This window comes from Protopterus annectens, chromosome 14.part0, assembly GCF_019279795.1.
Source record: "Protopterus annectens isolate FY-2018-M chromosome 14.part0, PAN1.0, whole genome shotgun sequence".
In the NCBI taxonomy this organism is placed as follows: domain Eukaryota; kingdom Metazoa; phylum Chordata; order Ceratodontiformes; family Protopteridae; genus Protopterus; species Protopterus annectens.
Genome location: NC_056748.1, coordinates 634,016,858 through 634,040,958, shown reverse-complemented (window position 1 = coordinate 634,040,958; position 24,101 = coordinate 634,016,858). Strand labels below are relative to the sequence as shown.

Here is a 24,101-nt window from a genome sequence, read left to right as displayed (position 1 = left end):
TGTTTACTCCCTAAATTCCTTTTGTAAGGAACCATTGTAGGGATTCCATTTGCTGCGTGCATCTGGTCAGGTACATACAGAAGGGGACATTATACTCCATGATGGTATAGTAGTATGATGACCTCTCTGGACCTAGATGCCATGCCCTTACTTATAAGTTAAACAGAAGGATATTCTTACCTCCGTGGATACATGCTGGCAAAGGCTAGGTCACTATCTACATAAGTTGCCAGATCCCTGACTAATTAATTGACTTTTAAGGGTATTTTATTGTTGACATAGTTACATAGGGTGGCCAGCTTCACAAAAGATACTATAATGCATTTCTTGGTATTGAGTTTTAAGTGATGGCTTTGGTACCAAATGTTTGTCTGTTTTAGACCTCCCTGAAGGGTGTTCTCATCTTTGAGATTCAGTGACTGCTCCAAGTTTGCAATCATCTGTGAACATGGTTAGCCAGAGCCTTTGACATTGTCATCTACTTCTCAACTGACAAAGCCAAAGAGGAGTTAGCCTAGCACAGAGTCCAGAGGGATTCTGCAAGTGACTCCCTCTTTGTGGAGGTAGTCTCACTGATTCTAACCTCCTGAGTCCTATCAGTGAGCCACATAGCTTTCCAGTCATTTCTCTATGATGGCACAAGCTATTAATGCTAGTTTATTTGTTAGCTTTCTTTTTTATTTTTATTTTATATTACTCTCTTAATTTTGGGTGTATATTATATTATCAAATCATTAAAATTTCGAACGTCATATGGTCAAACCCATATAATTGAACTTTTGACAGTTGGAACATTTCAATGGAGATCTCCATACAGTGCGGAATGGGAAGATTTCCCTTTCCTGCAGTGTAGTGTGATCTCGGAGTTGGTATATTTAAAGATTGGTGGGGTGTAAGGGTGCAGGGGGCTCCCCTCCTGTTTAAAACGGTAAGGTAGTTTTTTTCTGTTGTTTACATTTTTTTTAGCTTTTCGAACTTTTAAAAGTTCGGTCATATGGGTTTGACCATACGACGTTCAAACTTTTAACGATTCGATAACATAACATACACCCTTAATTTTTATGTATAAACTACTTACTACCTATATTTAAAAATATATATATTCTTGATTGTTATCTGTTTCTTGCATTGTTTTTAATGTGTTCTTGTAATGGAGCTTTTCTCCCTGGGCCTCTGCTGAAAAAGGGCCACTGGCCCAGTCAAACATCCTGGCTAGATAAATGTAAAATAAATAAATATCTAGTTCTGTAAGTTTGTTGATAATGCCCAAGTGTGGTAATGTATCAAATGCTTTAGCCAGATCTAAGTAGGCAGTACACACAGTTTTCTCCTCATCCATTGACTTAGTGACCTTTTCAAAGAAGTCCACACGATTCATTAAGCATGATCTTTCTTCGACAAAGCCAAACTGGGATGGATCAAGTGTCTGAAAGTTTATGTCCTTGTTGATAATTTCCTTGATGATTCTTTCCAATACTTTGCAGATAAGGCTAGTCAGGTTAATGAGTCTATAGTTTCCAGGGTCAGTTGAAGGTCCTCCCTTATGAAGGAGGATGACCATCACTGTCCTCCCTTCATGTGGCACAAAGCCTACTTTTAAGACTATAGTTAAATAATGACTTCAGGGGTCCTGCTATGTATTATTTTAGACTGCTCAGGAGGCATCCTGGGATGTTATTAGGGCCCATTGAGGCTGTATTTTTTGGCTTTAGCGAGTGCAGCCAGTGCATACGCCCTAGTTATAGTTGAAGGGGTTATGTATGAGGGTTAGTTTCAAGGATGGCTAGGGGTGACAGGGTGTTAAACTAAACTGAATTTGTCCACTAATAGGTTATTTATATCACCAGGCCTGGTGAATGTGACACCATTAACCACCAGATCAGCACAACGCTGTGTGCTGTTCTTGAAGTTTCTGATATAACTGAAGAAGGCCTTATGCTTATCTTTTAGCTGGGAGGCTAATCTTAACCTCAAAATCAACTGCTTGACCTAATTAGCTCCCTTAGTTGCCTATTTAGTTTGATGAGAGAGTTTTTATCTTCATGGGAATTACCCTTCCTTATTTTTGCCATATTTGTTTTCCTTTGGTTATTTATGCTGTTTAATTTGGGATCTTATTAGGGTGGTTTGTTTCTGGGGCTAGTCCTGAGCTTATACCTGGTAGGTACATTAGCCTCTAAGCAAACATTGACATGGTTGCACTGAGTTTCTGAGAGGAACTCAGCACAGACATGTTTTCTCAGGGTTTGATGGGGGATTGAGGTTTGCTATTGTCCCTGCTTATTGTCACAGTTGTGCTGTTTTGCCTTCTTATTGTTACTTTAGTTATAACAGGGGATTTACTACAGAGCAAGTTTTGAATAATTATTCTAAACCGAAATTTAAAACATTGATTGGACAGCAAGATGCTCTAGAAGGCAATAAATTAAGTGGTTGCGTTCTCTGGAGGCATTGCTCATGTTGTTCAGTTGTTATGAAAAAATGTTGAGTTTTCTTCTTCCGATACAAGTTAAATTTTTACACACATCACTTAATTACATGCTATACTGAATGCATTATTTATCTTGCAATATGTATGTGTTCAGCCTTTTATGTAGGTCAAACAGAAGTTTTAGGTTGTATATCCCAGAACATTTGAGAGATACAAACTGCTGCAAACATAATAGTGCTTTATCAAAACACACGAGTACACATCCTACTGTCTCTTTTAGGTTTATAGATATAGATAAAATGACTTATAAAATACCTAGCAAAAAAGAGACATTTTGGATGATTAAGTTAGGTTTCTTATTTTATCTAGAACTTAACAAATTTTGGTAAAACTATGTTAATGTTACTTATGTTTATTAATGTGGTTACATATCTCTTTAAATTTGGGGTATTTAGTTATGCCAGTGTTTTTCATGTACCGAAGAAGACAAAATACACTGAAACCGGCCCATCGGTCTATGGCCCTTCACCATATGAACTTATTTAATGCATTTTGCATAGATCTTTAACCATTACTTCACACATCTAAAAATCTGAAATTGTACCTTGTTCACAATCACACTTAAAATATTCATAAGCCACCTTATTAAAATCATACGTGGATCACTAGGAATTTAGGCACAAGACACAAGCAATTTTGAAAGGGCCTGCTTAGTCATAGGTCTCACACTCCCAAACAGCCACAACACCCTGTTTTCTGCCTATGTAATAAGAACAGAGCAGAGTGCCTGTAAGCTATCTAAGGCACTATATTCTACAGAATATTAGGACCAAACTTTATAAATAATCTAGCACTGTAAGCAGGCAAATCAGAGAACTAGTCAGCAAAAAAACTAGAAGTTTAAATCCAAAAATATAAGCACGTGTCAGAGTTCTTAGAAGCATTCCTGCACTTGAATCATAGTTTAAGCACAATTTATTTATTTATTTGCATTTGTTTACCAGGAAATTCCAACTGGACACAAGTCCTTTTTCAGTGGAAGCCCGGGGAGAAAAGCTTCACAGAACAATAAATAAGCAGCAGAGTACATGACGAACAAATGAATATACATACAATAGCAAATAATACATAATGCAGCAAACATTAGCTATACATACAATATGAAACATAGCAATGAACAGATATACCAATAACTAGGTAGAGGTTAGGAATAAAGGCAGGATGTATATACAGATAGTACTAAGCTCAAACGGATACTGTTCTAAACTCAAATACCTAAATCTTATATACAAATATTGCACTAAACTCAAACAGCTATAAAGCAGATGCTCCACATGAAGGTGAAACATGCTAGAAGGACTAATGGGAATGAATGAGAAGATAGAGGAGTAAGAGAGGAGACTGAGTGAGTAGTATATGTGGTAGTGAGAGGAAGCTAGGTGTAAGTCAGTTGGATATGTATTTGGAGTTGAGATGAAGTGAGGTAGTTAAGCATGTTATAACAGGTCTGAGAGATTGAGTGAGGAGGGATGGGGAGGGTAAAGGGTGAGCCAGAGCCTGCAGAGGAAGCAATGCAATGATCAGACTGTGTGAGGCATGGTGGCTAAGGGAGGGGAGAGGAAAGGGAGATTAAAAGGAGGGTTACTAGTCAGGATTGGTGCGTGGGCATGACCAGAGACTTTTTAAGTGAGTTTTTAGTGCAGCCTTGAAGTGATTGCAAGAAGGTAGTGTGGGTATAGAGGGGGGAGATTGTTCCATAATCTGAATATGACTCAGGAGAATAGTGGTTCTCCCACTGAGTTCTTGGGTTTGGTCACTAGAAGTAGATTTTTGCTGCTGGAGCGTAGTGGTCTAGTGGAGCAGTAGAAGGTTTTGAAGGGATGGGACTTTAAGAGGATGGTTTACTAACTTGTGGGTGAGAGAGAGTGGATTCAGGTGAAGCAGTTGAGGGAGTTCAAGCCAATCACATTCTCTAAGTGAGATACAGCGGTGACTGCAATAAGATGCACCAGTGGCAAACTTAGCAATTTTACTGTAACAAGCCTTGAGCTTGTTTACGTCTGTTTGTCTAAGGCAGGCAAGTATAGGAGAGGCATAAAGTAAAGTGGATATTAGATGGGAATTGGCAGCAGAAATTCTGGCTCTTTTGGTGAGGAATTGTTTGTTTCTGTACAATACACCTAGTTTTTTGTGAACCTTTTTTTATGGTAAGAGAAATGCGAGCATCAAAGATGAGATATTTATCAATCTCAGCACCAAGTAGTTTGGTGTGTTCAGTTGAGGAGATGACAGTATTATCTTTAGCTAGATTATTAAAGTGGGGGATAATTGGGTTAGATTTAGTGGGTTGGAAGATAAGGAATTTAGTCGTGCTTGGGTTGACTAATAGCTAGGGATTAGATAGACAGTTTTCTACTGATGAAAAGGATTCCTGTGTGATCTTGTGAAGTTCAGGTATAGTTGAGTCTGAGCAGATGAGGGTGGAGTCATCTGCATACTGTATAAGAGAAACATGCTTGGTGGCTGTGAATAAATCATTGGTGAAGAGTGAAAATAGTAGGGGACCAAGGATGGAACCTTGGGGAACACCAAGTGTTACAGGAAGTTGAGGAGATAGGTCATTATGCCAGACAACTGATTGTTGGCGGCCAGTTAGATAGCTGTGAAACCAATCAGTAGCTGATTGGGAAAAGGATAGGTTAGTAAGAACAGAAATTAGTAGTTTGTGTGAGACCACGTCAAAAGCCTTGGATAGATCCAAAAATATAGCAGAGGAGAACAGGCCATTATTTTTATGATGAAGGATAGCATTAATGAAAGAGAGCAAGGATATAGCAGTGCTGTATTATGGCCTGAAGCCATGCTGGGTGTTGGAGAGGAGGTTATTAGCTAAGAGGTTGTCTAAGACTTGAGAATGGATGCAGTTCTCGAGTATCTTGGAAAGTGGAGAAAGGATGGGTATGGGGCGCTAACTGGAATGTTCAGTGAAGGAGCTACCTTTATAGAGGGGAATGATGTGGGATATATTCCACAGTGTGGGGACATAGCTTTCTGATAAGGACCGCTTAATTAAGATACAGACTGTATAAGCTAGGGCTTCAGCTGCTATTTTTAGAAATTCAGAGGTGAGATTGTCAGCTGAAAGTTTTGTAGGCTTAAGTTTCAATAGAAGTTTTTTATATAGGAGGAAGGTACTGATGAAAAAGAAAAGACTGTGAGCAGAGTATTTGGTTTTGATGTAGGGAAAGTGGATAGAGGGTTGTATTGTTTAGTCAAATACAGAATAGTTTCAGTAAACTGTTTACTGAATGAGTCAGAAGTACTGCTGGAGGAAGGGGGAGTGGTAGGTAGGGGGGGGGGTGAAGAATGGAGTTTATTGTGGACCACAACTGCTTATGGTTGTGATGGGAGGATTTTAGGGCAGACTGATAATATTGGGTTTTATCTTCTTTTATTTGCTTTTTGACCTTGTTGCGCAACTCTATGAATGACTGTCTAGAGAAGGGGGTTTTGTTAAGCGCCAGTGCTCCCAGGCCTTATCTCTGATTTTCATTGGTACCCTGGTGCGTTTTTGTAGCCAAGGGGAGTACTGTGTTTTGACTCTGGCATTTCTTATGGAGGCATGTGTGTTTAGGATGTTTAGGAAGGTGCTACTGAAGAAGTGGATGGCTTCATCCAGACTGAGGTGATGTCCAATCTCATTTTGAAGGGATGAGATAAAGGAAAGAGGGTTAATGTTTACTCTATTTTGGATTTTCCTATAGATGATGGGTTTAGCACAACTGAAGTGGTGTCTCAGAAGGAATGCTAGAGTGTGGTCAATGAGGCTGTCTGGTAAACAGCCAGCTGAGTATGAGTGAGGGTGAGTATGAGTGAGGGTATTAATTGACTAATGTCCAGTCGAGAGTAGATTGTTTGTTAGAGTTTTTATTTATCTGTGTAGATGACTGTATTAGTTGGGAGAAATCATGAAGGTTTATGTGGTAAGCTGGGTGATTGTTACTACAAGACAGCCAGTTGATATTAAAATCACCTAGGATTATGGTATCCTGGGGCAGGGAATGGTTAGCCCAGTTGAGGAGGTTTTCCAGGGGTGGGATGTTTTTGCCGGGTCTATATTACATGATCGAAGTTTCAAAACTTCAAATCTGATATGGTCGACACCATATAATCAAAGTTTTGAAACATCAAAAATCTAATAAAACACAACAACCTACAAAACAACACTCTAAGTAGGGGAACAAGCCCCCTGCACCCCCACCCCCGCTACTTAAATATACTAAATCTGAGATCACACTACAGTGCAGAAAAGGGAAATCTTCTCTTTCCACTCTGTACAGAGATCTCCATTAAAAGATTCAAAGTTTCAAGACTTCGAACATATGGTGTTGACCATATCAGATTTGAAGTTTTGAAACTTCGATCTTCTGATATAGACCTGTTTTGGCCAGCTGGAAAGAAGTATCCTATAATGTTGATTGTTTTATTTGGGTTTAGTTTGAGGTTGGCATATAGGATTTCTTAATTTCCAGTGTGGGGGCAGATGTGTTTAGGATCTGGATGTTGAGGTGGTGTTTAAACATTAGAGCCACACCACCCCCTTTATTAGATAGGCTATCTACTAGAAGAATGTTATAGCCTGTTGGGAGTATTTTCTGACTTTTGATGTGAGGTTTGAGCCAGGTCTTGGAATGAGAATATCAGGAAAGCATAAAGTTATGCTGGCATTTAGGTCATGTGGTTTATTAATTATACTTCTGATATTTAAACACATGAACAGGGGGTCAGATGGCTTTCTTTTGGATGTTAGTTGCAAGAAGGAGCTGCTATTAGGCAGATTTTTAGGTGAAGAGCTGGTAATGGTAAGACCAGGTTTAGGGTGGATATCACCACAGAGGGCTAATTTAGATAAGGAAGTAAACATAAGTTTTATAAATATGGTAATTAGTCTGTCATATTTTAGGGAAGTTCTTGTTTGAATGTAACAGGTGACTGGTAGTACGGTCGGTGAATTTCGGATTGACATCGTCATGGTATGTAATTAGTAGGTGGGTGATAGAAGTGAGTGTAAGGGTGCAGTGATAGTGGTGGGGTGTGTCTATTATGGAGTTCTGTAGGATGTAAGGCATACACGAAGAGTGCAGGTAAGGAGAGTAAACACTTTAAGTAGCAGCATGACTGTGTCAGGTGGGCAGTTAGACTGGAAGTGGGTGGGGTACTGTGGGCAGTAGAGGAGATATGTTACTAGTATTGTTCTGACTGGCTACTGGTTATTGGAAGGTGTTAGTGCTTACAATAAATGTAGATATAGTGGGGGTGGGTGAAATTTAGGGGCAGGGTTGGGTGCAAAATGAGTCAGTGCATAGCACAGGTGAATGGGGTGAATGGAGCAGGGCTTAAACCCCTCCAAGCTGTGGATCACCAGGTAAATATCTGATGGCTTACCAGTGAGCAGAATTCAACTGCTGATGAACACTTTTGCCCTAATGGGAGACTAGTAATTAAAAGATGGCTCCATAAAGAGCAGGAATCTAATATAGACTTAGTATTGGGGGTGGTGGGGTAGCAAACAGGGTGTGAACCAGGTGCAATGCAAACAAATCAGCCAAACCAGAGAGGCAAGCAGTGGAAAACTATCAGTGAAGGCCTCAGAGGAGGTGAGTAATAATACAAACTCTACCTGTAAAGTGAAGGAGAGATATTTAACAAAAGTCTTTAAAGTGTAATAAAGTTTTTTATTCACTAACATTATATGAATAACATTTTCAAGTACAGAAATATAATCATTGTTCAAATGTGCACTTAAAGTTATTAATAAATTGTTAATGTCACTGTCACAGTCTAGTTTATAGAATTCAGCATTTGTTCAAAAATGTACATCTTATTTCTTTCTATACGCTCTCCATACTTGGAAGGAGACCTCACAAAATTATTAAATATAAAGATGTCTGAAATCAACAGATAATATGATCTTTGTGTGTGTGTGTGTGTGTGTGTGTGTGTGTGTGTGTGTGTGTGCGTGCGTGCGTGTGTGTGTGTGTGTGTGTGTGTGTGTGTGTGTGTGTGTGTGTGCGTGTGTGTGTGTGTTTGTGTGGAGATATAAAATGTTGATGGTCCATTTCTTTAAGACAAAAGAGTTTTAGATATTGGACATCTGCTACAAATGTGAACACTTTCACTTAATTCAGGAGAGCTTTACATTGATGGTGCAGGTAGAATATGATGACAATGAGAAAGTATCCAAGCATCTTAGAAATAAAGTATAAAAAATAATGACTTGGTTTTCTCTGGACTGTATCAGTTTCCAAGGCCACTGAATTCCTTTGTTTTTCTAATCAATGGATATCCAGTTCTTTCCTTTAAAGACTGAGTACTTCCGTGTTTTTTTTTTCAAAATAGATCTTATGATTGCATTCTAGTCCTGAGGTTCCATCTTCTCTAAAGGCATCCTGTTGACCTATATTTCTTTATGCCAGCAGGCATATCTGCAATATATTCTGCTTTTTGATGCATTTATAGACTAATTCTACACAACTATCAATTAAAAAAAAACACAGAGTATAGTACAGAAACTTGTCATAATATGTAGTAATTATTTACTGAGTTCCTTAACTTGGTACTTAAAGTCATGTTCCTAAATCTTCTAACTTTCAGTTTTTAAACAAAAGTCACGGAGTGTAATTAAATGCATGTCTTGAACTATTCATGTAGGATGGTTATAATACGTTACAGCCAAAAATGTCAATCATTACAATTCATGCTTATCACAATATACCTACAGCTGCTTCTCTTTAGCAGCACACTAATTAGTATTAATGATTAAATCATTCTCATTTGCATTTCAGTTTAATAAGCACTGACTATTTTCACTGCTTAATAGATGAATGATATGCTGAGTGGAAAATATTAAATATGAATTTTAAAAACATTTCTTTTCCGTATCAGGTTCTCTTATTTTAAGTGCACCATATATTGACAGCATAAGTATGATAGCCTTTCCTATTGCTTGATAAACTAAGATAAAATTCTGAGTAGCTCACCTACTTATTGAATGATAATAAGTTTGATAACATTTTAAATTACGTTGAAAACGATGGACCTAGCTTGCTTAAGCCTGGGCTTGGACACTTCTAGCTGCTTTGTTTTGCTCTAAGTATAATTTGTGCATGATGCAAACAAATTCATGCAATGCAGAAAATAATAAAAAAGACAGAAACAAATTACATGATGCTACCAGTAAATATATGCAGAACAGAAATGATAGATTTTATCTGGGTAACCAAAGAAAAACTACACCACTTGGAAGAATCTACAGGACATCCAAGAATCCGACACCATAAGAGGCAATAACGAACAATTTATTATAAAAGTATTTGAGTTCTTTATTCCAAGAATCAAATACACTTCATCAAAATTGTTTCAAAAGCATTTCCACCAGTGTTTATTTTGTATTGTAAAAACAGCAACTTAAAAAGCATACTGTACCTTTTCTCTGCTCTAAAGCTAAAATGTAAAACATTGATTTCTTCTCGACAATCAACAAATAATAAAAATGCTTATATCACTATATTTACTACCTCTATTACAGAATAACTTGTCTATTAAAAGCTTAGAAATATACCAAAAATATATAAATGATCCAATGAATATTATTTTATCAAATATATGTAAAAATAACTGTAGGCATTTATAAAAAAACATTAATGATATTGGTAAAAGGCAACACAATATCCTTTTAAACTTAGAATACGGGAAACTTACCAGATGCACTGAGAAAGTCATCAATATTAGTAATGTCATCTACTGCTTCGGTAAGGAAGTGCACATTATTTTCCCAGGCAGTTTTGTAGGCTTCAGTGCTGTCTTGTAATGTCTTACTTCCTGGTTTAGAAACAAGTGCCAGTGCTGCACAGATAACCTAAGGGAAAAAAAAAACAGAAGTTTTCAAATTAGGCCCAAATGCAGGTCATGCTTTACATGCATTCCTTAATGAGTTATAGATTAATTCACCTAATTTAACAGTTTTACATTATCAAAAAGGTGGCTATGATAGCATTAACATTTGAGATTGTACACTTACATTACATGACCTTGACACTGTCTTGCCAAATTACATGCACATTAGGCTTTAATGATGTTAATACACCCTGTTTTTTGTGTCACTGCTAATTAATAATTACTGTGGAAAAACAGCATCTACAGCAAATTACAGGCCCTGTGATGAAAATTTGATGTGCTTTGTAGTAGGTGTGTGTATGTGTGTGTGTGTGTGTGTGTGTGTGTGTGTGTGTGTGTGTGCATGCATATCATGTTCTAGCATCATCTCTCTTTCTCTCTCTCTTTATGTATGTATATGTATATATGTGTATATATATATATATATATATATATATATATATATATATATATATATATATATATATATGGGTCTATTTCAACACACCAAAATTACATTTCTTCAAATTTCATTTACCTGAATTCACTTCACCGAAATGTCATTAAACCAACAACACAGACTGCCGAAATCCTTTCCCTGTGAAAGGAGCCACTTGGCCACCATGGGAAAAAACCTAAACAGACCAAAATGAAACCATCCAAAGTGGGGGCTTTGCCCCCCACCCCCAATTAAATATACCAACTCTGAGATTACACTACACTGTAGAAAGGTCAAAGCTTACCACGGTGGCCAAGTGCTTCTTTTCACAGGGAAAGGATTTTGGCAGTCCATGCTCTTGGTTTAATGACATTTCGGAGAAGTGGCATTGGGTAAGTAAAATTTGAAGGAATGTAATTTTGATGGGTCGAAATAGACCCATATATATATATATATATATATATATATATATATATATATATATATATATATATACACACACACACACACACATACACACACGTGTATATATATATATATATACATATATATATATACATATATATATATATATGTATATATACACACACACACACACACACACACACACACACACACACACACACACACACACAGACATACAGTGGTTATAAAAAGTTTATGGACCACTGTTAAATGCCAGGTTTTTGTGATATAAAAAATTAAACCACAATAAATCATTTCAAAACTTTTTCCACTTTTAATGTGACGTATAACCTGTGCAATAAAAATGAAAAACAAACAAATCTGTTAGGGGAAAATCTATAAAAAAATAAAAAAGACTTTGTTGAAGCACCTTTTGATTTAACTACAGCATTCAGTCGACTTGTGTAGGAGTCTATCAGCATGGCACATCTTGACTTGGCAATATTTGCCCACTCTTCCTTGCAAAAGCAATCCAAATCTGTCAGATTGCGAGAACATCTGTTGTGCACAACCCTTTTCAGGTCACTCCACAGATTTTCTACTATATTTTGGTCTGGGCTCTGGCTGGGCCATTCCAAATGTTAATTTTCTTCTGGTGTTGATTTAGATGTATACATGGGGTCACTGTCATGTTGAAAGGTGAAATTCCTCTTCATCTTCAGCTTTCGAGCAGATACCTGAAGGTTTTGGGCCAAAAGTTATTGGTATTTGGAACTGTTCATAATTCCCTCCACCTTGGCTAAATCCCCAGTTTGATCTGAAGAAAAGCAACTCCAAAGCATGATACTGCCACCACCATCCTTTACTGTGGGGATGGTGTTCTTCTGGTGATGTGAAGTGTTGTTATTGTGCCAAACGTACCATTTGGAATTGTGGCCAAAAAGTTCAACCTTGGTCTCATCAAACCATAACACATTTTCCCACATGCTTTTGGGAGACTTGATGCATTGTTTTGCAAATTTTAGCCAGGCCTGGATGTTTTTTTGTGTATGAAAAGGCTTCCATCTTGTAACCCAACCCCATGGTCCAGACATATGGAGAATATGTGAGGTTGTTGTCACATGTATCACGCAACCAGTACTTGCCAGAAATTCCTGCAGCTCCTTCAGTGTTGCTGTAGGTGTCTTGGCAGCCTCCCTGACCATTTTTCTTCCTGTCTTTTCATCAATTTTGGAGGGATGTCTAGTTCTTTGCAACATTACTGTTGTCCTATATTTTCTCCACTTTTTGATGACTGTCTTCACTATGTTCCATGGTATATTCAATGCTGTGGAAATGTTTTTTTACCTTTCTCCTGACTGATAACTTTCAACAATGAGATCCCTTTGATGCTTTCCAAGCTCTGTGTAAATCATGGTTTTTCCTGTAACAGGCAACTGAGTAAATATCAGGAAAATCCTACTAGGGCAGCTGAACTTTATTTGGGGTTAATCAGAGTCTCTTTAATTGATGGCAGGTGTGTACTCAAGAAGACAATGTTGTAATTAAATCAAAAGGTGCTTCAACAAAGTATTAGTTTAAGGATGTGCACACTTATGCAACCAGCTTATTTTACAATTTTTTTTTTTTTTTTTTTTTTATATTTGTCCTCTAACAGATTTGTTTGTTTTTCAATTAAATTGTACAGGTTATAGGTCACATTAAAGGTGGGAAAAGTTTTGAAATGATTTATTGTGGTCTCATTTTTTAATATCACAAAAACCTGGCATTTTAACAGGGGTGTGTAAACTTTTTATATCCACTGTATATAAACACACACACACACACACACACACACACACACACACACACACACACGCACGCACGCACACACACACACACACACACACACACACACATATATATATATATATATATATATATATATATATATATATATGGGTCTACTTCTATTCGCTGACAGCCTATTTCACCGAAACCCATTTCTTTGACAGCTCATTTCATTGACAAACATTCTAGGTGGGGGCTGCGCCCCCCACCCCAATGTGGGGGGCTGTGCCCCCCACACACCCCCAACTATATATACCAACTCCACAGTCGCACAACAGTGGGGAGGGGGGCAAAACCCAGGTTTTTGCCTTGAATACTTTTGTCAATGAAATGAGCTGTCAACTAAATGGGTTTCAGTGAAATGGGCTGTCAGCGAATAGAAGTAGACCCATATATATATATATATATATATATATATATATATATATACATCCACAACCCTCTTTTCTCATTTTTGCACATGAGATCAGGGTGTCACCTCCACAGTGACAATCATCTACAGACAAGGGAGCCATACAGTAGTTTAATATCATTGAAGCCTAACATGCATGTAATTTGGCAAGACAGGGTCAAGGTTGTGTAATGTAAGTACAGTATTTCAAATGCTAGTCATCGTGGAATGCAACTTGTAATATCAACACACTTTGGTCGACAACAAAGATGATCATCAGGTGTGCGAGATCAACAGTTTCTGTGTTTGGGAAAAATGCCCCTTTCCAGAATATAGTGCAATCTTAGTCTATATATATATATATATATATATATATATATATATATATATATATATATATATATATATTAGCAGGAGGTGAAGGGGCACTTGCCCCCTACAAAACAATGTTTCTTGTCTTTTTTTTCTTTTTCATTTACTGCTCATGTGAGAGGATTTTGCTCGTGCATGTGTGGTACACTGTTAACATTTACAATGATGACCTTTTGTGGTTAAAGTTATTGACATTAATATTCTGGTATTTCACTTATAGTCATTACACTAAAATATGCACACACACACACACACACACACACACACACACACACACACACACACACACACACGTATATATGCGTGTGTGCTTGTAACTATTTATGCTTTGTTAAAGAGGTAAATGAACTACTTTGACAAATGTTTTCAGTCATGACCTGGGCTACAAAGACAAGGACAATAACAAAGAATAAATCACATACAAAAAATATTATATGAGATACAATATACACAGCAACATAAAGTTGTATCAGTATTACATTATTACAATGAAGCATTATCTGCAAAATAAAAGCATTGAATATCTATATGTTCTATCAAAAAACAAAACAAAAAAAAAACGTTATTATGGTCATTTACTAAGATGGTCTCTGAATGTGTAAGTCTGGCATCTGAGCAAAGTTTGCTGGCAGTGATTTACGTTGCATATGTTTTTGAAGGTGAATGAGCTGAGCAGTAGTATAACTCAAGTTGTTAAAGGAAGCAAGTCATTTTGTCATAGCCTATTGCACTGGTATCCATTGCTGTTGCCAAGGTGGATGAATCAGGGAATTTTGTACTCAGCAGTTTGTATGAGAGTGGTACTTTAGGCTGTTATAGGGAGACAGTATTCCAGTCTGGGGAGAAGCACATTAACAGTCATAGCCCTCTTGAGCAGAGAAGAGGGCCAGTGAGATATTTTGTGAGTTACTTTTAGTTGGGTTATTACTTTGTTAACTTTCACTTGGTATAAACATGAAAGAAGAGGTCTCAATCCAAGGTAAGACCAACATACCACTGCAGTAGGGTGTGGATTCTGTAAATTCAGAGTTACGTACTCTGTGAACATTCTTTAGTTTGGTGCTGTGCCAAACAACATCATATCAGTTTCTATGTATAGATGGCTTATTACTAGGTTATCATTTTCAAATAACCTTAAAGTCACCCTTAAGTTCTTCATTCATCAGGGATGAGCTCTTATTGGACCAAGTCAGCACATCGACATCATCTTATACTATTTGTGGTAAATCCCAGGGAAGGGAATTAATAATAAGTGGGAAATAAGAGGGGTTTGGATAGACCCCTTCTAGGTTCCCAAATGTGGCATATCCAGTCTGAGTGTGTTAGTCTACTTCCACCGCTCTGAATGTCATATTGTCCGGATAGTTTTGGATCTATTGTACTACTTTGAAAAAGAAGCCAATATAAGTGCATCTAGAAAGCAGAGTTACATGATAAAATCTTTCAAAAGCACTCCTACTGTGTAGGAAGATTGCACCAGTGAGTTTACCTTGCCAAAAGTTGGCCAGAATTAACACTGTCAATGAACAAATAGTTGTTAATGTGTTAAAGCTTGGATGGAAACCATGCTGTCTGACAGTAAGACTGTCATATTTTATCACATATTTGACAATGTGGTAATAATTTTCACCAGAACAGACACAACAGACACACACATTTCCTTTGGAAAGGTGAGTTTACTTGATTAGTTTAGCTGTTTATAATTTGTTAGTACTTTATACAATTTTAGCAACAAGAACATTTATTTTTATGAGCTTATAACCAGTTTTTAGTGAAAAGGCTACATATTAAATCATTAGTCATATGAAGGAAGTCAACATTGCAGAATTCCTGCAGGTGTAAAGAATTACGTGCTCATAACAGTTTGATTTTATAGGTAGTACACACAATGCTGAATCAAAATGATTTTACTGCAATACCTTAAGGATTTTACACAAGCACAAGAAAGATCATAATAAATGCTATTCTGGCAAATCTCCCTGCATAGACATCAAACCATCAAAAGAAAGGGAACATAACAGAACAAAAGGGCCTAAAGGGTAGGAGATAATGGAAATGACTTGGGTAGACCAGAGATGAAGACCATAGTCACAATGAGTTGAAAATATCCATGGTGGTATTAAGCGACTGCAAGCATACAGAAAAGGCAGACTGAGATAGGACCAAACAGCTCCATTAGTGAAGAATGTAGTTGCCTGACAAGACCACAACTATACTGATAAATCTTTCAAATTCAATAGTGAGCCACTTACGATTTTCAATAGGTCTTCAACTCAGAGGTAAAAAAATCTGAGTTTTTTAGGCATTCAACTCGGAGATAAAAGTAGGTTTACAAGAGATATTTACAGCAACAAATGGATACTGGATATGGCATTATAACAACACATGTCCACAGTAAATAACAACTATCACCAGGAATGTGAAGCAGTGAGCACAATACCTTGGAGTGAGAAATCACAATCATATACAAATGTATATTGATACACTGGAAGAAAATCATAGGTCACAGTAGAAGAACCTTGTTTTTCACATAGACCCCCCCCCCCATTAGTAGGCCAACTTCAGTATAAAACTAAAACAAGGCATCCTTTGCAACAGTGACTTCCAGAAATATTAGAATAGTGTTAAGAACCAAAATACAGTTTAAGAACAACTGATAAGATATAAAATACTATAAATGAAGAGGAAAACAAATAACAGAAAAAGCACTGGTGAAGAAAATACAGATAGTACAGTACAAAGGCCACAGACAAAATTTAAAAGCTGGAAAAAAGCCAGGCAAGACAAGCTTTTTGTTATTATAAAAGGGTAAATTTAGCTTTAAAATGAACAAAAAATACTATGACGTTCTAATAAAGCTACTACTGTTATGCTCCTCTCAATGCTACAACCTCTAAATACAGCTCAAACAGATTCTGGCTTGACCACCGTATGCATTTCGCAGCAAGCAGAATGTAAAGGACAAGACAGGACAGTACAGAACAAGATTTTGATAATATGTAAAACCAAATGTACCTATCCCTAGTAATGGTATGCCCAGGCTGGTAAAAATAAATACTTCATTTCGTAAATTGCAACACACTGCTTAACATAAGAAATACATAAGCACTTTAAAGTTAACAAATCATAGCAGGAGTTCTCAGACTGAGCTTGCTAGGCTATGTTGTTGCTATGTACACTCCCCATTCAGTTTGAACTATTATATAAGGTGGAATATGGCATACAGATAAGAGGTAGGCTGTTGCTGTGGTTTTACACAAATGTGTGGTCAGGTACATAAAGGAGATCTAACATTTTAGTACAAATTAGTTATGGGTGCTGAATTTGAAATTGGACTATTTTAGTTACTTATCATTGTAAGAAAGAACTTTTAAAAGTAGTTTTGCCCTCATGGTGTGACTTGGGAATGTGGGAAGCATTCATTTGGTTTTACTAGGTATAACGAGTAGACAGGAATGTTCTCACCTTGACTCAGTGGAGGAAACATGAGACGTGATATATCATAGAGTACAATAAGGGATGCAATTCAGATGAGAATTGACTCATCTGTGTATTGAAGTAATTGAGTATGCCCCAAGCATGAGAGAAGGCTGTTATTAAAAAGACTGAATAACTGAACTGAAGATTAAGAAAAGATCTCTGAAGAACACCAGTGGTCACTTGCAGGTATGTTCTGGAAGCAGAAGGCCATTGTCCATATTTTATACAATCTGACAAGTAGCTTATAAACAATGGTAAGGAACAAGAAGAAAAGCCAAAATCAGACAGCATTTGTATTAGATTAGGATGAGCAAACAATGTCTAAATGTAAATAAGACAAATTTACCTTCATTTATACCTTGTTTGATTGTGCTGAGAAAGGAAAATAATGTTGTAACTGAGTATTAATTGGGCTGGAAGCCTGGTTGGAAAGTTGAGTTTTATTTCAGTTAAGAGGTACTAAAAGTTAGCTGTGAAAGTATTTACTGATTATTTTGTCAGTATGAAAAAAATAATAATTGGGTGGAAATTGTACAGTTCTGTGGAATTTTCAGCTTTATGTAATGGAAGAACCATTAAGTATGTTTCCACAGCTTTGGGAAGGAGGCTTCAGAGATGGAAATACCATTAAGAACAGATGGAGGGTGTGCAAGAGGGTAAGAAGTAAGCTTTAGAAATTCAACTGGAAGACCATTAGCAGCTATAGTACTGGACTTTAGATTACCAAATAACTTTGTATGGTTTTATTTGTAACTGGTTGGAAGTTAAAGTAAGGTTTGACATGGAAACAAGTTACAGTGGTTGAGTAGATGGAATTGCAGAGAGCTTAAATAGATATGTAACTGCATTGAAAAAAAGGAGATAAAATTGCAAGCTACATTGAGGTTTGAATGTTGGATGGAGGGTTAGACTGAGTAATTTCTCCTGATTCTATTAGCTTGTTAAGAGCAAAACAGAAATTTTTAGTGGATGGTGATTTGTGATTCTTGAAGTCGAGTACAGTGTTCTTTTCTTGCCAGAATAGGGAATTTTTTTTTCACAGATTATATAGTTGTATTCACTTGTCAGCCAAGGTACATGATATAATTTGCACTTTTCTTGCTGATGGGAGCATCACTGCTGAGAGCAGAGAGTAAAAGATTAGGACATTTTTCAATTGCTTTGACTAGAGGTAGTGATTTCAGACATGACCAACTAGATAGTTTAAAGGATATGATGAATGAATTTTGGTTAAAGACTTTTTTGATTTCTAATATAACTGAAACTGGTTTGTTTAAGGTTTTTGTTCCATTGACATATGGCAAATATAGGCTAGTGGTCGCTTAATGAGTCTTGAAAATAACCAATATCCTTTACCCTAGCTGGTTTATTGTTTAAAATCCAGTCTAAGGTACATGTTTATGCTACATTTCTTATATCAGGTAGGACTGTTGATAGTCTGTTTAAAACTGACGATATTTAAAAGTTGATGAGTGTTGGTTTATAGAAGTCCAATTATGATTGAAGTCACCTACAATAAGGCTTTCAAAGATGATATTAGTTACTGCCCATAAAAATGTTTTCAATTATTGAAGGTCTGCTGTTGGTAGAGAATGCATAGTGTAAAATCAGTGATTTTTATTTTTAATCTTTAAGAGATATATTAGATGTTTACCATTGTTAAAGAGTGGTATAGCATAAGGAAAAGGTTCAGTATATAATATGTTGGAATATACATCCACATTTTGTTCCTTTATGTTTTGTTCTGATGATGATGTATGCTTGAGTCAGTATTGCATTATCTTTGATTTCTGACACAAGCCATATCTTAGTGACTGCAGTGTTGTCAGGAGTGTGTGTGACCACACCATGCCTGAAATGTAGGCCATTTGTTGAAGATGTTGCAGATATGTATGTGAAATAGTGTGAGTCCTTTGTGTGTGAGTATGAGTGACAGAGAGAAAAGCAATATTGGGAGAAGGAAATGGTAAGGATGCATTAGATCGCAGAATGGTGTGACCGAGGTATTGTTGTTTGTTTCCACATATTTGTATGGCAAACGAGTAAAAAGTCTGCTTAGACTATACCAAACAGAGTTTAGGGGAGTTATTTACTTAATAATGAGTAGGTTTTAAGTTTAGGAACAAGTAACAGAGCTTTTTGGGTAGGGTGGCAGGAATGGATATCGCTTGTAGGATGATGAAATAAATAAAGGCTGTATCCTTAAAATTAAACAGAGATGGGGCTATGATGCTAAAGTGATGGAGAAACACATCCTGACCTGCATGTACAAGGTTTACTATTGATTTGTCTGGGGAAGGAAGGCAATTATAGGATGGTATGCAGGATAAGTAGATAAGAAAAAATCTGGTGATGAAATACCAAAGCATTTTAGGAGTGTTATCACAGTGAAAACATAATATGAGCAGTGTTAGGAGCATTTTAGATGAGTATGCAATATGGAGTATGGGTTTAAGACAATAGTAAGGTTTAAGGTTTGAGAAAGGTATGGAATGAGTGAATATTAAAGTGTGATGTAGTAGAAGTGTAGGAGGGTGAAAGAGTAAAGCATTGATGTGTTAGGTTTAATGAGGAGGTTGCTTGAGAAAGAATGTAAAGCAGAAAAGAACACGGAGGAGATGGGAAAGACTACATGGCAGTGAGGGTGTTAGAATGTGTGGTAAGAATGTGTTGGTGTGCAGTTCTACAACATATGTGGTGTAATAGCAGCGATTTTGAAGAAGTTGTGGTTTAGGCAAAGAGCTATATACAGATCATGCATCTATAGACAATCACTCAAAACAAACAACAAATCAAAGCTTCATCCATTCATGCATTTAAAGGAACAAACATATATTATACAACTAATCTATATACTACTATCCGACATTTAATATTATTTAAATATATGACATTTTCAGAATACATTTAATATTAATAAATTCATTTAGACCTGGAGGCTTATCTGCATCCATGTTAATCTGCCTTTGAACTTCCTTACTCTCTAACCTACTATTAAGATAACCTCCACAAGAAATATCCAATAATGTGTCTAAGACAAAAAATGAAAGGTTTTGAAAGCCCTACATACTAAAAATGTTTGGTCAAGTCATTGTTATTATCTTTGCTTATTGCTAATACATGTTCATAAATCCTCTGTGAAAGCATTCTGTCAGTCTTTCCCACAAAGATCCCTTCACACATATTGCAAATAGCTAAACAGATAGCTTCTTTGGACTTCTAAATCTGTTTTTAGCAATTATTAATCTATCAATGTGGCCAAGAACAACGCACTGGCTTTTCAATAAATATCAACACTGTTTACAGGACTGGCAACTATAAGTTCCATAATGACCAATATTACTAGCACATTTAGCTATCTGTTCTACTAAAATAGCCAGTCAAGTTACTCAGTATTTTATAAGTAAATATGAGGAATACCTATAATTTTAACTAAATCCCTACTACCTTGAATTATTTTCCAATTATCTTTTAAAACAGCCTTAATGCTTTCCATATCAAAACTGATGGGTAACGTAAAAGATCTAGTAAAATAACAACATCAAGTTTATTTATAGCAGTGTAACCACAGCATGATATGGACTGAAACTTGACATGCCTATTACTAACATCTTAATCAACAATGTTGGTTAATTTGCCGATAAAATATCCCCAATCCAAAAAATTATATTTTTTTAAAATGATTTCTTCTTGTACAAACATTCCATCTTCACTAATCAGTTGGTTAAGTCTAATAAACTGACCCCAATGACATTCCATTTCTTAAATGCTGGGTGCATACTGCTATAATGGACTTCATTGTTGACAAATGATGGCTTTCTTAATAAATTACTATGAAATTCTCTATCTGACACATCTGTAGTGATCATAAGATCTAAAAATGTACTTTTAAATAACTTTCTCACCAATAGTAAAATGCAAAAAGTCAGTGCTTTCATTAAAATCATTAAAAAATATTAAAAAGTCATCCCAAGTACCATTCCAAATAAAAAGTAAATTATCTATATATCTTCTATAAAAACTTACAGGGGTGTTTAATCAAAAAATCTTGTTCCCATCAAGCCATTAGTAAATTAACAAATGAAAGTACCATCCTATCTCTCATAGCTACACCCCTCTGTTGATATATTTTAGCCTGGAACATAAAATTATTAGTAAGTACTAATCCAAATAATAAACATATTATATTAATTTTAGTGTTATCAAAACAGTCAATTTATAAGATACAATTATGTAAACTCAATACCAGTGTCCTAAACTATAAAGGTATACAGGAACACTGCATCAATAATGAGAATTAACATGGTTTCTGTACCTTAAAAACTGTATTTTTAAACAAGTCTAAACATACACAAGAACCTTGCAGACATGTCGATTGCTGTGCTCTGCATTCAGTTTTACCACTCTAAGCAAAAACAATCAGCCTAGATGGGGGGTTGAGAGCATTCTTCTAAATCTTTGGAATACCAAAGATCACATCAAACCTAGGGTGATCATTTTTCAAAAATTCAAAAACAGAAAAATCAATAAAGCCTTGATTAAATAAATCTACTAACAGTGAATCTACCAATGAAAAGTAATGTAACAATAAATATTTAGAAAATAGATTATAACAGCTAATATCAGACAAGATATTGAGCCATACATCCATTGTATTTTTCAGTATCCATAATGAACACCCCATTATCTTTGTCAGCTTTCATGACTCTCATATGCTTGTTATTCTTTAACTTGTGTAATGCATCTTTTTCAAATTCAGCTAAATTATATACCCTTCTAAATGTCTTTCTATTTAATAACTTTCAAAAACCACTCTCACAGGTGTCTTGGAATACATTCAAGGTAGTATGTAATGTAGGATAATAAGTGCTTTTCTTACAAATTAGAGGAGTATCACTGCCATTCAATCAATTCACATCATTTAATAGATATTATAAATTTAATTTTGTAGTATATAATTTAAATTCAATTGTCAGTTGTACTAAAGTTACCCACAATATCAGGCATGAAAGAAAGTCCCTTATTAAATCAATGAATGTGCTGTTCGTCCAATGAAAAATAACTCATATTGAAAACTGGACAAATTAATTTCTTCTCCTTTGACCTCAATTTGATCTGCTCCTGCTCCTGGATGATAAGCAAGTCATTTGATTTGTATATTGCCTTTTATGAAGAAAATGAGCACTGTTGACTTGATCGAACTGGTCACTTGAACCATTACCATTGTCAGCCTCTCCAGTTTTACAACAGCCTGTTACTCTCTGTCATCGTCTCAGCAAAGGTAGAAAATCAGAAGTCTTATAAGATAAAGTGGTATATACACCAGAATTGCCTGAATGAGAGCCAACACCATTGTTTCATTCTGTATTACCATTATCACCCATAACTTGATTATTAAAAGTTAGAGGATAGGCAGAATTGTTTTTATTACTTTCACCATCTCTGCTGAGCTCATTATGATAGGAACAACATGCCTTTCCTCTCTAGCTATAATACCATAAAAGATAGAAGTCAAATGGTCATTGTTCTGATTATTCCTAATACTACTGTTCAAGTTTCGAAGCTGATTATGGAGCAATGTGACCTTAGAAGAATTTTGAACAAGCAGATGCATTACTAGAGTTAAACTTGCATTATTAAACAAATTAACTAAGGTTTTGTAAATATTATTGTCCTTAGTGATGTCATTAGGAAATATAAGCAATTTAAGGCATTTTACAACTTGTTTGATGGAACTTAAATGTTCCAAATAAAAGTTCTCAAATTCTAAACTATTCAACTTGAAAAGCTTATACTCTAAACCATAAATATTGGACTTACAGACAGCTTCTGAAGCTTCACCAACATTAAGAGACTGAATTATCATCCACAAAAGTTCCATTATTAAATAGACAACAGTACCTGTAATAAGACTTTTAACAGTTCAATTTCCAAATACATTTTGAGATTGGTCACGTAACAACATCACATCCAAATTATTTGATGAAGCCATATCACCATTTATCACAATATTAGCTTCTTTAGGAAACTCGTGGACAAGCATACTGAAAGCAGCCTGCATTTTAGTCAACAACTCCATGAAAGATTGATTAAACATTAAAAAGTCTTCAGGCAGTAAATGTGCAGAAAATCCAAACTGGCATCTTCATTAACAGTTTTGTTCATATTGGCAGTAGATGATGTATCCATTCCAACAAAAATGCTGGTCAAATAAACAAACTTGAAAGACACAATCCACTGATCTACCAAGCACTTAATTGCTGCAAAAATACAAAGCAAAAAGCCACAAATAATTACTAATAATGAAGGGATTTGCTTTCTTTCTTTAATACTGCTTATAAGAACTTCAGCCGAAATATAAGTAACACAGTTCATATAAAGAGCTGTACACAAGTCATGTCTCTTTAGCCAATCAATCAATACAATGAACACATATAGAAAAAAAAGATAATAACAACGCCTTGGCTGTACCCTTAGTTGAGAATACATTTTTCTCTAGTATATGTAGCCAGGCAATCAAGTGAGAAAACAAATGTGAACACACACCAGTACTGATGTTTGACTAAGGTGTTTGTGAGAAGCATGAAGACTAGACAAGCTACTTTATAGAGTGAGAGAAAAAAAAATCTTTGATGAGAAAGAGGTGGATACGATGGTGTTGGGTTAAGGTAGAAATATATGAAACTTAACAAAGGAACTAGGAAATTAAATCCATGCCTGAGGCCAGGATAGTGCTTGATCCACAATTATGCATTTTAAAGTATCATTGATGTTAGACTTTGGACCATGCATATGTGCGGTTAATGATTCTCTGAGCA

At 35.9% G+C, this 24,101-nt stretch overlaps 1 protein-coding gene across 1 annotated transcript in view; it reads right to left on the bottom strand.

Moving 5' to 3' along the window:
* Positions 1–24,101, bottom strand: part of CTNNA3 (catenin alpha 3) — a 2,496,777-nt gene that overhangs the window by 2,115,075 nt on the left and 357,601 nt on the right. The window contains exon 3 of the mRNA XM_044055603.1: positions 10,193–10,349. Within this exon, the coding sequence (XP_043911538.1) occupies positions 10,193–10,349 (157 nt within the window). The remainder of the gene's footprint in view (positions 1–10,192; positions 10,350–24,101) is intronic.